This window comes from Chlorocebus sabaeus, chromosome 13 (assembly GCF_047675955.1).
Source record: "Chlorocebus sabaeus isolate Y175 chromosome 13, mChlSab1.0.hap1, whole genome shotgun sequence".
NCBI lineage: Eukaryota > Metazoa > Chordata > Mammalia > Primates > Cercopithecidae > Chlorocebus > Chlorocebus sabaeus.
In genome coordinates this window covers 13,733,065-13,749,327 of record NC_132916.1, presented here as the reverse complement: position 1 = coordinate 13,749,327, position 16,263 = coordinate 13,733,065, and the positions used below count along the sequence as shown (strand labels likewise).

Sequence of the window (16,263 nt, the reverse complement as noted above, 5' to 3'; positions counted from 1 at the left end):
ATTGTCCCCATTCAGGTTTTTTGGGTGTCTTTTGTTCCCCACTGTTGTTTTCTTCTTTATGGTGATTCTCTGAAAACTATGCCCCGTGAACATACGGAGTTCTGTAGATGCGTGTTTATTGGTTTTGTGCAGACCCCGGATTCTATGAGCTTAATAACGATTTATGCTGTTTTGTGGGTAATTGAGAGGACGTGTTAAGATATAGTTGATAGTAAGGTTTTCGTTAGTTATTTCCATTTTTTGAGGTAATATTAAAGACGGTTTGACCAAAATCGGAATTCAACAATACAGAGAGCTTTTGGTTTGCTCTGGGTTCAAAGACAGTTTGGTTTGGCTACAACTGACCTCCCTCCCCATTTTTATGAACTAGTCTTCTTCCTACAAAACTCAAATACAGTACTTGGTATGGTCTCATAATAAATTTAGTTGTTAATTATATATATATATATAAAATATGTATATATTGTTTATATTTCTGCTGTTAATGATTCACTGCTTTTTAAAATTTTTCTTTCTGATAATGTATTAAATTATAGCCATAACATATTTACGTCTGCTAAAATGTAATATTAGTTGTTGGTTGTGATAAGCTTTTGTTTTGTTTTGTTCTGTTTTGTTTGACACAGGGTCTTGTTCTGTCACCCAGGCTGGAGTACAGCGGTGTGGTCAAAGTTCACTGCAGCCTCCACCTCCAGGCTCAAGCTATCCTCCCGCCTCAGCCTCCCAAGTAGCTGCACCACCACACTCAGCTAATTTTTTATTATTTTTGTAGAGATGGAGTTTCCCTACGTTGCCCAGGCTGGTCTTGAACTCCTGGGCTCAAGCTGTCTGCCTGCCTTGATCTCCCAAAGTGCTGGGATTACAGGCATGAGCCACTGTGCCCAGCCAAGCTTTTGTTTAATTTTAGTTACTGAAGAAGCTTACAACTCATTGAGGTATTTATGAAGTGCTTTGTGTTTGTGTTTTTTTAGGACATGTCTCAGGAAGGCTATGGAACTAGATCTCAACCTCCTCTGGCCCCCGGAAAACCTAACCATGAAGACTTGAACTTAATACAGCAAGAAAGACCGTCAAGTTTACCAGTAAGACCTTGTTGTGCTGATCTGGAGTCGTGATGAGTTAAAGATTTTTAGAAAGAGCTGTTGTTTTTGTCTGTTCTACTTTATATTATGACATGATTGAGAAATTTCTAGATTTCAGGTATATTTTGTGGTTAATTTTTCAGGGTTTAGCTTTTAGGAGCTCTGTAGTCCTGGATAAGTCTGTTTCATGTGTGTATATCTCTGTTGCAGAGTGTAGACATCAGTTGGAAGGTTTTATGCGGCTGGTCGATTTTGTGTGTGCAGGCGGTTATTGCTTTTGTACAGTTGAGCTTTCTTTAGGCTGTTGCTTTTTGGTAGTGATACAAAACAGAGGTGTCCTTATAGGAGTTAAAACTTAAAAGAAATTTGCACTTTGCAAAGGATACAAATAATGAGATAAAATATCTGATAGTAATTTGAATTTCTTCTAGGACTTTCTATTTATGTAATGAGAAATCCCCCAAAAGAAAGTAGTTTAAAATTTGAGGCCGGACGCGGTGGCTCACGCCTGTAATCCCAGCACTTTGGGAGGCCGAGGTTTGCGGATCACCTGAGGTCAGGAGTTCGAGACCAGCCTGACCAACATGGAGAAACTCTATCTCTACTAAAAATACAAAATTGGCCAGGCGTGATGGTTCATGCCTATAATCCCAGCTACTCGGGAGGCTGAGGCAGGAGAATCGCTTGAACCCGGGAGGCAGAGGTTGTGGTGAGCTGAGATCGTGCCATTGCACTCCAGCCTGGGCAACAAGAGTGAAACTTCATCTCAAAAAAGACAACAACAACAAAAAAATGACAAAACTGTTTATTAAGTATTTCCACCAGTAAATAGTATACGGTGATTGAGGTTTCTATTTATAGGAATAGTGGCTATTACATGGGGTATCGTGTTGATGCCCATAAATAGTTCATGTCTACTTAATTTGCCTTTTTTATAGAGAACCTAATTTAAAGGAAGTCTTCTTTATTAACGAAAAGAAAAAGTCTGCAGGAGGCTGAGGCAGGAGTATCGCTTGAACCCAGGAGGCGGAGGTTGCAGTGAGCCGAGATTGCACCACTGCACTCCAGTCTGGGCGACAGAGCGAGACTCTATCTCAAAAAAAAAAAAAAAAAAAAAAAAGAATAAATCTGTACAAATAAATATTTTTACATTTATTTGAAGGATTATTGTCATTGCCTAGTTTCTATGGAGAAGGTTTGTTTAAGATGGGAATTCAGGATAGCCATGATTTTAATTGGAATTTCAACTGTGTTTGCATTAACTTAGATTTATTATATTACTTCTAAACATGAGAACAAACATCTGTAGTGAACGTTATACATGACATTTGACGTGCATGCCATACCATATACATTTTGATGTATATGCAGATTTAGAGAAGGTAAGTGATGACCACAGGATGTCTGCTGTCTTTGAATCTGATGGATGTATTTTTGAAACTCCAATTTTTATACCTTTTAGTTTTATGTGAGAGAGGGTGAAATCTTATTGTGGCGTTTCCCCCCCCCCCCCCCCTTTAGTTGTGTTGATGTATTTATTGTCTAGGTATTTGGTTTTGAAGGAGGGAAATAGGGTTGGATTTTGCGTTTTATGCTGCTAAACTTTCTTCAGCAGATAGTTCACAGCCTAGTAAGCATGTAGTGTGTCCGCGTGAGAGAGAGAGAGAGGGAGGAGACAGAGAGAGGCATGCATGCTGTTGATAAATACTACATTTACTAAATATTTGGAAATTAGCTTTTGTGGCTCTATGAAATTTAAAATAGATGCATGGGAGCCAGATAAACAGTGAATTCCCGTTTTTTCACCAGTTTTTTAGTGGTTTTGTAGAAGCTCGACCTTGTAGATTTGTCACTGGCTGATGATATTGTACTGTGACACAGGTTGGTAAATTTGTCATAAATGGATGCAGATTTTCTGCATAGCTGTAAGAATACTTTGTGGCAAACTGCTTTCTTCATATCTACTCAAAAACTTCAGCATCACTCATTAGTAGATGCCTTTTGCCATGAATCTGTGTTGGAATGGATGGTTGACATTCAGCTAATTCTACAGTGTTATTAGGGATGGCATGAAGTATTGTAGTTTCAGATAACTGACTGAAGAGTTTGCTCTGGGATAGGAGCTTTTAACTAGATTGCTGGAAAAGTGGATGAAAGCGTTTAGGAGATGAATATAGTCATCAACCGTTTAAATGTTTTCTGAATTGTTCTATTTCTATATTGTTGTGTATGTATAACAGCTATCTTCTTTAACCTTTATCTTGCCTACTTCCCAAAAGTATTTAAAGTTGTCCTAATGTAAGTTTTTTTGTTTTTTTAATGAAATACCCCTATTGGTATTTTCTTTCTGTTTTTGTAACTCACAGATAAATAAGATGCTGGTTGACTCAGTAGTTCTTCAAGCACATTTCAGTAATCTCTTTTTAGAGAGCAGAGTTTCCAGGTTTTATGTTAAGTATGTGGAAGATTCAGTCACTGAATAAAGGACAAACTGTAAGATAACCTGCTATACCTGAAACCCCCAATCTGTTAGGATGAAATTTGGCTTTATTTAAATGAAATTTATTACACCACTTTTTTTTTTTTTTTCCACAAGGGCTTTGCATGTATAAAAACTTTCTATATGGGGCTTACAAATATTTTTATTTATGTGGATACTTATAATTAAGTTGCACACAGCTAAGGTCATTGTGGTTTCAGGGAATGATTTGTTGATACTCTGTTATGGCTCTAATAGTCTGTATTTTACAGTGTTGCTTTTATTAGATATTGTAGTCCTCTAACTCGACTGGGTTGATTGTGGAGAGCCCGTGAAGCTGTATTTCTTATCACATCTGAATTTGCTGTTGGATCCTTTGTAGATTTACTCTTGTGCTATGGTTTTCCTTTTCAGGTGTCAGGGATATAAATTTTATCTTTTCACCTAAAGTCAATCCATGATATTTGAAACCTGTAGTTTTGTAATTTGGAATTAAGTATATTGTGTTATCTGTACCGTTTATGAAATGCAGCATAGTGATTCTAATGTGTAATTATTCTATTCATTTTCTATAATGACGATGACAAGAATGCCTCTCAAGTAGTAATTTCTTAGTCTTTTTGCTTACATTGAGATGGGTTTGTTATATGTTTCTGCATGTGACATTTTCTACCTGTATCCTAAGTATATTTTTCTTTTAGCATGTTTGTTACAACGTAACAACTTTCCATTATAAAAATCAAGGCATTTCCAGTATCTTTATGCTACATCTATCATTTGATCCCTCAGCAAGTTGTCCTCACTGTTGTTTGATCCTGTTTTTCTATATTTGCATATCATTAAATTCTTCATGACCTTCAGTAGGCAATGCAGTTCTATTTTCCAGCTAACTTAGATAGAGCTTCACATCATCTGCAGAAAGCAAATGATTGATAAATTAATAACTTGTTCTCTTGTTGTCTTGGGGCCATGACCAGTCATATTTACTTTTTGCTTAGTGGACTCAGACCTAAGCTCTGAACAAATCCTCCTTAATATTGTCCACTTATTTCTATACCTCTTAGTCATACAGCATTTCCCTGTTGAGGTATGTTAGTTTATACATCCTTGGTATTACTGCTATTGATAAATCTTAACATTGAAGAGCTCTCTTTCTTAGACTATTATCACTTAAAATTTGAGCACCTTTAGCTTTCACAACCTCTAATATTGGTATGAAATAAACCCAGCATTTAAGCTAAAGACACAGTGGAAGGTCTAAAAGATGCTGTCACTTACTTAATTTCTTGTTTCATAAACATTGGATATACCTCAATTTATGTTTCAAGATAGCCCTCAAATATGGGTTTAATACACTTTTTGTTGAGTGTTCAGTTACAATTTTCACCTCTTGTGACATTTATTATTTATCCTTTTATTATAGTTATCCTGAACGTTGTTTTGGTTCCCCTGTTTGACTGGAAGCTTTTCGTGGTATTTATTATGTTCTATTCAGTAAATATTTTCCTCAAAAATTTCTCTAAAAATGATTTTTAAATAAATTGACTTCCTCAGTTTCAGAATTTTCTTTTAATTGCTAAGGGATCTGTTAGGTGGCATTGAATGGCCCCTGGGGCACCTGTGCTCTCTTTGTGCTGGTGCTGCTGAGTGATTAAATGAGTGGACGTCTGCATCGCCAGGCATGTATTATTCTTCAAATGATTCTATTTTACCAAGTGATGTTTGGATTTACCTTGGTTACCATAGCTTTAAGAAAAGAAGTGGACACTTTGGATAATTAAGCTAAAAATACCCTGAAAGCATTTTGTTCTTAGTAATACATATTTTTTACTTATAAAAAATTAATTGACAGAAATGGTAATCGTAAGTTCAGTAATTATATTACAGATGGATAGTTAATAAAATATTCATAACCATGTATAAAAGGAAGTAAACATGGAAAAGGAAGAAGTTTTATTTTCTTATAAAACACTATATAAGCACTTTCTTATAGTGCTTTTCCCTCCAGGGATCTGAAGAGTTGTTAATATTCCTCAGTTTAGAAATAACTAATTTGTTTTATTCTTCAGAGAGGCATGCCGCTAGCTTTGTATTTCAGATAGGAGGTTCATTATTCTGTTTACCTAAGATATAGAATACAATCAGTTTGGCCGTCATATTCTAAGAGCGTTTGAAAATGGACTGCTTTGTTAGGACTTTGTAAAATATATCTATAAATACGGGCTATTCTAGAAGGCTCATCAGGTCATTAAAAACCTTTTTGTGACCCTTTCTTCCTTAAATAGGAAATATCTAAAAAGGCTGACATGAAAAGGGTTTGATCTTTCTGAGTTAACTAAAAATCCCTAAATGTGTCGAATAGCGCTTATGGCACTTTTGTTGAGTTTGCAATTAGACGGAAATATTGGGCTTTAGATAAAGCATATGTTTTTTGGCTCTTTGTGAAAGGAAGGAGGTAGTAAATGCTGGTCGTTCTTTGAAATAGAGGGTGTTAAACAGGATATTGGAAGCCTGAAAGAGAATGGTTGGAAAACTTTTATTACCAAGAATATTCTTTGGGCTTGGCTATTAGCAGCAGAGCATGCAGTGTTCTGCCTTTAATTAAAGAAGAATAATCTTGTTTATGTTGGTTTTTGTTTCTTCATCTTTAATGACACTTATGTTGGTTACTGGTAAAAGGTCACGTATTTTGGAAGCGTATTTGATTATTGATGACATTAATATGGATGTTCTAAGCATGTAGATTGGTTAATACAGTTCTTGTGAGTGATTGGAAACTACCCGGAATAACTTTTTAACTGGGTTCAGCTTTTTGCTAGTTCTCAGTCCAACCCAGCTAGAAATATAAAAAGAAAAGACCATCTCAACCTGTTAGTTGGCAGGTTTTGGCAAAAGTTAAAATCTACCAGGTAAGAATTAGATATATGGCTATTGAATGAAGTATTTTGAAATCTTTTTGTTTGAGGTTGATTTAAATGGTTGTCCTTAAAAGGTTAAGAGGGGAGCTGTCTTCCATTGATTGATCCTTCTCAAATCATTATGAACATTTAAAAAAGTGTAAGTTAATGAAGGAAAACCCGTATCTGTCGTCAGGCTGATCTCAGTGGTTCAGGCACGGATGATGCCTGCGTGCGGCTGAAGACTTGACCTGTTTATTTTCAGTATTCTCAAAATGTTATTAGGGTATGTTGAGTTTTAGAGTTTTAGAGAAAATACTTTATAAAATGGAAGCCTCCTGTGCCAGGGAGGAAGAGGAGGTTCTCTGAAGGATGGTGCCCTGTCCCCCAGAACATCTACAGGTGTACCTTATCATTTGCATAGTTTCAAAACCAAAGGTACAGACACATTTTGATGTCTTGGGGAAGTTTTAAAGGGAACACCCAGTACTTCAGCTTCTTAGGATTCATCAAGTTCTTGAACATAATTTTAATCGCTGGTGTATTCTATCTGGGGATATCAGTTATTTTTGGATTAAGATTAAGAAGAGCATTTCAGGACCTTGCTGGAAAACCTGAATCTAGAAAATGTGATAATGACTCTGACAGATGTTTATTTTCCAAAATGGATTATTTCTTTAGGATGTGCTATCCTGTGATTTTGTTCCCTAGGATATTTTCATGATATTGATAGTCATTTTGAAAATAGAGGATAATGCTTGAACGTGAACAAGGTAGGAAGTAGGAAAGTATGTCTCTCTCCTTCTTTCAAAACAATCTTCCATTTAAATATTTGTTCTGTAAATGAAAATTCAATAAAACCTCAACAGTTTGGAATTCTTCCAGGAAAAAAAACAGGCTAAATATAATGAAAAATCTGAATAAATTAATATTGAGAAAGAACTATAGTTTGCTTTTAAATAATTCAGATGTTTGTGTGCAAAGTGTTTCTAAGTTGACATACTCAGTTCTGTTAAAATAAAATTCTAAATTTGTCATAGCTGAGATATTTGCTTAGTGGTAATGCATTAATTTTAAGAATTTAATTTTTTAAAACACATTTCAACTAAGCATGCCCCTGCAAACTTTTTCATATAGTATTCTGAAAATTTCCATTTAAAATGTGGGGGAAATGAATTTCAACCCATTTTATAGGAGTGTCAATTAGTTCCTAAAAAATTAATGAAGGAGTATGAAGGAGTACTATAAAAAAATAGACACTAGACAAAATTGGAGATTAAGAGAGGCTGAAACATAACTGATTTGCAGGATATTGGTTTTGATAATAGAAGGATAAGGATGATCTATAGTTGATAAATGAGGCTCATTAGTAAGGGATGATAAATGCAGATATTCCTGGCTAATAGAAAAGTCAGCATACAAATTTTGCCATAACAAATGAGGAATGGGCAGGCTTTGACCAGCTTGCAGCTCTTCAAGTGACCTCTGTGAGGCCACAGAGCTCTTCTGTGGTCTGGATGCCTGGGCCACAGAAGCAGCCTGGACCCCACGGGGCCTCAGGCCAGCAGAAAGGGGAGCCAGAGTGGGTCTCAGGGAGTCTAGAGCCACCTAGAGCAGAGCATACAAGGAGCTCCGCAATGGTGCAGAGGCCAGGGCAGGACTCCAGCTCCTGCAAGTGTAAGTTTTTATTTTTTATGCTAAAAAGAAGAAAAAACCACATGACTCTAATGTTCTGAGGTCCTTCTTCTCACCCTAGCCTGCACTTCTGGTTTTGGCATGGCAGTGCCTGCCATGTTGGGCTAGATGCCATCTTCACCCCTGCCATCCTCCTCCTCCTCCTCCTATTGCTTCTCCTGGGCACTGGGATCTGCTACCTCTAGCTCCTGCCGGCAGTGGCCGGCGTGAGGCGTTGAATGCATTTTACTTTATATTATCCAAGTTAGGTGGGAAAATAGCTTTTAATTTACAGATTTTCACTTCGCAGGTAACTCTGAAGGCACACATCTGTTTTATATAACAAGGGATATATAACCAGCAGGAGCTCATAGTAGCATTTGTGGACTGGTTATTTGCTTTTATGTTTCTTTGGGACTGGAAGTAACAATTTTTAATGTTAACTGTCAGTTTGGGAGAGGAAATAAATACATGTAGAGAAGGTTCTACCTGAGCCAAAATTTCCTATTCTTCCCTCACAATGTAGGATTTTAGAGGTGTCTCTCTTTTTTTCTCATCTTTTTCTTTTGCCTTCTCTAAATTGTTGTAAAATAACTGAATGGTCTTGTTTTCCTTTGTTTGGGTCAAGAAATTTTAGCTGAAAATTGTTACTGTGTGAAAGAAGATTATTGACTCAACAAGCCTTCAATTTTCCGTGAATAACACTCCCACCCCCTAGCTTCAGGAACATGCCGTGCGTGCATTCTATTTTAAAATACAGACTGTAATTTAAAACAGGCATTTTGATGCCCCACTGAACTTTGTTTAAGCCTGGAATAAAAGAGGAGAAAAAAGCTGTAAGCCACAAAAAAGTGACTAAGCTTTCTCAGCTACTTTTCTTCATAATGCATTCTTTAAAAAAAAAAAAAAAAAAAAAGCATGTAGGTACGATTGTCTCTTTCCACAGGACTGAAATTGTACCCAATTTTAGATCATGGTGTGCACATCTTTCTACTTGGTTCATGATTGAGATACCATTTACGTTTTTCAGTGTGCAGGTTTGTATTTGCTGCTGTCTGTGTGCATGCGTCTGTGCATATGGCACATGTTCATTGCATGTGAGAATATTCTAAAATTACATATATCATTTTTAGCATTTATTTACTGATATCTAATTTTTAGAGTTCTCTTGATTTAACCTGATTGTTAGACTGAAATGATATAAATATTTAACTACCGTTTTATTTACCATCAGGTCATTGTAAAAATTTTGATTTGAAAGTAGTTTAGATTTACTTGCCTTTTTTCCTCCTCACAAAAATGAAAATGAACAGCTTATAATGACTTGTATGGAAGAAACAATGGCTTTACTGTTTTGATAAAATAATATGTTTTGGCTGGGAGACCTGTGCTAATCGCCACACTGAATGCCAACAGGGCAGACTCTCAGCTAAGGTTCTGGCCTTGAGAGATCCATGTCATTTCTTAGAGCTGCTGTTTCTTTGAAAAATGAGTAAGTTAGATTTAGAAAACTCTAGCACCTTCTAGCTCAAAATTTTACATTAAAAGCCATCTTTGTTAGAGTATGAGAAAAAGCACTGATAAAAATGGACTCTTGCTTTGCATTTGGGAAAAAGTCAGTGGAATGAGTGAAGTGCAGATACGTTGAAATCTTCAGAAACAGCCCCTGTGTGCCACTTGGTGGCCTCTCTTCCATTCTCTGGTGCCATTTGCTTTTGTAGCAGGGACACTTGAACTTACTGAGGGATTTGGGGTTGCCTTACTGAGTATATAATCTTACTGTGCAGGCCGTGGGAGAGCCACAGACCTTCTGTGGTCTCCCTCTTCTCGTTCATCCTAGAGATTCCAGAGGTCCCTCCTTCCTCTCCTGTACCATCAGTTTGGGAGGCGTGATGTCGTTGCATATAGGGAAGTCTAGGGAAAAGGAAAGGAAAGGGGAAGTAGAACAACCAACCAACCAACCAAATAAAAAGCTGCAGGATGCCGGAATCTTTGTAATGCAAAGGCTAATGCCAACCGGACGGTTTTCTGAATCAAGTTGATCACGTGGCAGTTGCTCTTCATTTCTTGGTGGGAGAAGGAAGGCCCTAAGGGTATGTACTTGAGGGCCTCCGTTCACCTCCAAACCTCAGGTTTACATTTGTTATACTAAAAAGTCATTCCTAAACACACTATGCTTTTTAAACCGAGATTGACATGAATGGAAGTAGTAGCAACCCAGAGACATGAAAATCACTGTTTGTCTTTAATGTAACCCAAGCCATTTTTCTGGAGAATGCCTCCTCCATGCCCCCCCAACCCTTTGTGTGTGTGTGTGTGTGTGTGTGTGTGTGTAGAGCTCACTGGTTTTCCTCTGGGTAGAGTGGTGTGTTACAGTTCTCATTTTTACTTGTTTTCTCACTCCTCGTTCTGTCAGAGCACAAAATGGTATGCACTGAGGCAGTAGCAAAAGCCACACCCGCTCCTCAGGCAGATGTCCTCTCTAAAGCAGGCCACAGTGAGCCTGGGGACCACCGAGTGTGTTGCAGCTTCCTGGCACCTGTGCCTGCATATTCTTTCCTGTTTTTAGAATTTCCTGACTCGCGTAGGTAGGGATCTCCCTGAGTCTTCCTTTTCCCCATGGACATGGGTGGTTGAGCTGTGCGGTGAGTCAGTCCACACCTGGGGAAAATGTGTAGTTGGTCTTTTGTAATTATGCTGTACCTGGAAAAAGTTTGGCTTCAGAATGATAATATGACACGTCATTCATTGGACGCCATTTTTAAAAGTCTTGTTTTATGTGAATGAAAATGTTGTCTGGGCATCTTGGCCCAGCACTTTGGGAGGCCATGGGTGGACAGATCTCTTGAGCCTAGGAGCTTGAGACCAGCCTGGCCAACATGGTGAAACCCTGTCTTCACTAAAAATACAAAAATTACCTGGGTGTAGTAGGGCGTGCCTGTGGTCTGAACTACTTTGTGAGGCCAAGGTAGGAGGATGGCTTGAGCCTGGGAGATTGAGGCTGCAGTGAGCGGTGATGGCATCGCTGTACTCCAGCCTGGGCAACAGAGCAAGACCCTGTCTCAACAACAACAAAAGTGAAAATATTAGTTAATGGACACTAGAGACTACTAGTAAAAGAATAATGGGCCAGGCGTGGTGGCTCATGCCTGCAATCCCAGCACTTCAGGAGGCCAAGGCGGGCGGATCACTTGAGGTCAGGAGTTTGAGACCAGCCTGGCCAACATGGTAAAACCCTGTCTCTACTAAAAATAAAAAGTAAAAATAAAAATAAAAATTAGCCGGGCGTGGCCCCCACTCCATTCTTCTATAGTATTTTGAAAGTCTAGAACTTCCAGGTTACTAAGTGAATTGTAACCCCTTTTAACATATGCAAAACCTTCATTTTCAAAATGCTGTCCTGACACTGGAGCAGGGACACCACTTGAGAGTGTTAGCTCAGCGATGCTGTGAAATTGTGGTGGCAGTGGGAGTGCAGAGGAAGAAAATTGTTGGAATAAAGGGAGGGAGGGAGGGAGGGAGGATAGATGCTTTTGAGGTTTTTAATCTGCGTGACCAGGATGTGTTGGTGGCGTTGCTGACAAACACAGGGAAACGGTGGTGGGAAGAGAAAGGAATGCCCAGAGATTTTTATGAGAGTAAAGCAAGTTCTGAATAACTTTGCTCAAATCCTGTAACATCTAAAAGGAAGCAACTCACTCATCTTTGCTACTAAAGCCTTAATTCTTATATAGTTATTTATATGAGAAGTAAAACATCGTCATAAATTAGAATTGATGTTGAAAGAATGATGGCATTGGCTATAACTTTGCATTTCCTTTAAATTTTTGGAGATGATTTGAAGGGTGTTGTAGCAGAGTGTATATAAACAACTCAACACATCATCCCAGAGTGTCTCTAACTGTAACTGGGACTAGGGCAAGAGCACAGTCCCAAGAAAAAAATTGAAAGTCTGTAGTTCAGTTGGGACTCAGGCTAGTCTTATTTTCTTTGCTTTTAGTAAATTTCTATCCAAAGAGGTTCCTTTTCTTGCGTAGAGACAGGTTACTTTGTATTGCTTTGTCTGATATACTTTTGAATGATTTAGGCTACATTCTTAATTTAGTTCATTTTGGAGGAATATTTCTTAGTTTAATTTGCCTCGTTAGCAATTCCTCCTTCTCTGAAACCTTTTGGGGGTATCGGTATGTATGGCATAGTCTACACATTGAATGCCTTTACTTGTTTTTTTCTTTTTTGCAAATGTAGGGTATGTGAGTATGGGGCGGTGGTGGGGGGAACCTGACTTTAACAGGCTATTTCGAAAGATATCCCCTTTTATTTTGTAAAAATGGGTTACCACTTTGAGCACCAGAGGTTTCTGATACATTTGGATCCTAGCAGAGGAAATGGATTAGATTTAGAAAGATTACTCTGAACTCTGAAGGGCTAATTAAAAAATATATATATCAAGCCCGTCCCCCTCTTTTTTCTTCATTTTTAAAAAGCCCTGTCATTTTACTCCAGGAAATGACAAAGAAAAAAGCAAAGGTGTTGCTTTAGGGATGAAGAGAAAAACTTTTGGCTTAATTTCTTTAAAAAATTCTTTTTGTATAAGCTAAAGATGAAACATATTGCAGTTGCCAAGGGCAATTAATGAAACAAGAAAATATTAATGATTTCTTAACATGCATGTATTTTTATATATTTAATTTGATTTGGATTATTTTTGAGCTGTAATGCCCATTTATGAAAATAGAGGCTCCAAAATGTCAGGACAGCTGAACGGCAGTGGAATAGTGGTCTGTCTAGAGCTTGTTCCAGTCATGACAGCAGCTCCTCCAGGCACCTGCTCCTGAGTGTGGTGCCACCATGGCGTCCTGTAAGCTTTTTCAAAGCTAAAACAGTCTCTCCTTTGAAATAAAAAACTATTTTGCCAATTTTGATTAAAGTTAGGGGTATTCTTGAGTAAATACAAATGTGGTCAAATTTCCCCAAATGTGTTTGCTTTTCATAGTTGCAGGATTTATTTCTTTATTTCTATTTAATATGTTTTTGAGACAGAGTCTTGCTCTGTCACCTATGCTGGAGTACAGGGGCATGATCATAGCCTTGAACGCCTGGCTCAGCCTCCCACCTGAGACTCTCGAGTAACTGGGACTATAGGCATGTGCCACCACGCCTGGCTAATTTTGAAATTTCTTGTAGAGATGGGGGCAGCGGGGGTTGGGGGTGTGGGTGTGGTGGGGGGTGTCTCACTCTGTTGCCAGGCTGGTGTTGAACTCCTGGCCTCACGTGATCCTCCTGCCTCTGCTGCCCGCCCAAGTGCTGGAAATGCAGATGTGAGCCACAGTGCCCAGCCCCAGTTGCTGCGTTTATGCCTTTCTTTAGCCAACACGCCTAAATGTTGACATCCTCAATTAAGACGCAATATCTTGTCTTTTCCACATCTCAATTATGCAGAAAAATTCAGTTGTTTTGTAATCATTCATTATGTCTTACGTCTAAGATTTTATATTAGATGTAAAGAAAAATAAAAAATCAAATTATTTCACTAGCTTGTTAATGTTTGTTCTTTCCCACAACACATTCAGGAATAAGAAAAGAAATCCTCAACAGAAAATATCTACTTTTGGAATGCTGGTTACTGAAAATACTTTAACATCTTTTTTCAGTTTATCTTCAGAGAACCACATACATATAGTTTCTGAATTCATACTTTCAGCACATATAATTTCACAGAAGTGTTTTGCCATCTTGTGGAAGTCTTGACTATTTGAAAGTTTAAGAGCAGCAATGGCTATGAAACAACTGTGGTCAGAGCTTTTTATACAAGACATTCAGGTGACATTGAGTCATGTCTTATCAGCACTGGTGGTTTCAGAGGAAGAGAACACTGCCTTCCCAGGCTCCCAACACTTTTGTGAACACTGGTGTAGAAGAGTAACGTTTATGCTGGCTGTCTTGAGTGGCTTCATGAGGATTTTATTATTTTTACTATCTTTTTGCTGACGTAATTGGCATTTTCTATGTTTTATAGGGATATAAACATCTTTGATATAATTCTGGCCTGTTTTGGGGTATCAGATTTATAAAAGTACATCTAAATATGCACGTTGTTTTTTGACAAAGCACATTTCACATCTAATTGAACTTTATGGCCTGGATACTCCACCGTGAGTCCTTTGCACATACATGAGATCTAAGGTGCATAAACCTCGTGGGCAGTGCCTGCCACATACACAGGTGTCCAGTGAATGTCAGTTTCTTACCCTTTCTTTGCCCTCCTCCTTTTGTGAAATGATATTTGGCTTCCAGGGCCGGTTAGGGCTGCCGGTGCACCACCCTTCCTTGAGATTCAGCATTCCTTTCCTCTGAGCAAGGAACCGGAACAGGCAGCTGACTCTTGCCTAAATCTGATCCCCGGCACTCCTAGCCTGTGATTTCATTGCTGAACCCCGATACTGTAGTCCTCTTTGGATGCAGAGAATGTGAGTGTAAATGCCACTGAGGTTCTTCTGCATCCGTTTTATTTCATGTTCCTCAGTTTTATGTTTTTTATATTTTATCAGTTTTTATTTACCCCCCGCACAGAAGATCACAAAGAAAACTACATTAACATACATTGTGCTTTTAAGAATTTCCCCAGTGTTGTGCTGCCATTGTTGGTTTGCTGAGCTACCAAAGACTAAACTATGGGGACGAGTGAAGATGAAGGGGTGAAATCCTCTAGGTTTTAATACAGTTTAATTATTCCTAACAAGTGCGTTATTTCGTGAATTATTTGTAACTCATTAGGAGTAATTACAGGTGTATAGTTTGGACAATTAAAATATGCTGATAATTTGGAAATGTGGTGTTAGTGACTAGTGTTAGATTGGTCTGCACCCCAGCTTTATCCTCAGAGTCAGATGGTAGCATAGTGGCTGCAGTGACTGTGGTTCACTCTCCCTCGCTCATTTCAGCTCATGGTATTACTAGTGAGTAGCAAGATCACCTAAAAGAAGGCAAAAGCAAAGGCATAGGGTACAGATCTCCTTGGTTTGCAGCGAATCTGCTTTAGGTAAACTCAGATTGCTCAGAGAGTTTTCAGAGTTTTGATACGAACACCCTATAACCATAATAGGAGCAACCAGCCATGAAGGATAACACAAGTCTTTAGCGGAAGACCAAAGATGGTGAATCAGGTAATATCACTAAATACACTTTGAAGTCAAATACTTAATGTTAAATCTTTATTTAAAATATTATATAGATGTGTGTATATATACGTGGGGGAGTAAGAGAAGGGGACGTGCCTAAATAATTACATTAATATAGGAAATATACCTTTTTCAATTCTGCCTTTTTCCATCGCAGTTGATTAGTTGACATTAAATGAATATGTTGTTGTGAGCCAGGTGATGTTTTGCAGGGGGTAACACCCTGAAAGCTGTCCTGGTTTCTTAGCGCTGCTCTGTCCGAGTTTTATTTATTGAAGTTTAAACTATTCATAAGACCCAGTGGTAACTGGTGGAAAGATACCTGGGGAAGTTATAGAGGAAATGACTATGACTTTACCATTGCAAATAGATTAATGCAGTTTACTTTTCCCCAACATTTTTATTGACTGTCCTGTCATATCCCTTCGTATATATCATACTTACTATTACCAGCTTTACCTTTGAATTTAGCTACAAACCTAATTTCTCAATAAAACAATAAAAATATATAAAGTATAATATAATTGATGCAATTTTAGCTTCCCTAATGAATTTTTTAAAATACTGTGGTATTTTAATATAAAGTATGACCCAGATACTCTATAATTTAATGATCAAAATTTAAGAATTAATTTCTTTATAAAAGTGTTTAAAAATAGCTTGGATGAGGTGTTCTTTCAACATGTATCCCTGAAAATTATAAATAAATGATTATTTTTAAATCTACCAATGGCCACCTTTAACTGAAAGAGTCCTGGTGTGACAGAATGTTTCGTATCCTATGATGTTTTTATACAGAATTTATAACCCTTGTGCTTCCAGAAAGGATTTGAGCTGACTTACAGTAAAACGTTTGTATAAACAAAGACTGCTCCAAGCGGATTACAAATTCTAAAAAAAGTTTGAAAAAGAGAGAAGCAGACAAACCATGATAATGCAGTTACTGATGA

The 16,263-nt window shown here is 37.9% G+C and overlaps 1 protein-coding gene across 9 annotated transcripts in view; it reads left to right on the top strand.

The window, feature by feature from the left end:
- Nucleotides 1-16,263, top strand: part of ARID1B (AT-rich interaction domain 1B) — a 440,449-nt gene that overhangs the window by 157,721 nt on the left and 266,465 nt on the right. For all 9 annotated transcript variants that reach the window (XM_073022312.1, XM_073022309.1, XM_073022306.1 and 6 more), the window contains exon 4: nt 972-1,082. In XM_073022312.1, the coding sequence (XP_072878413.1) occupies nt 972-1,082 (111 nt within the window). The remainder of the gene's footprint in view (nt 1-971; nt 1,083-16,263) is intronic.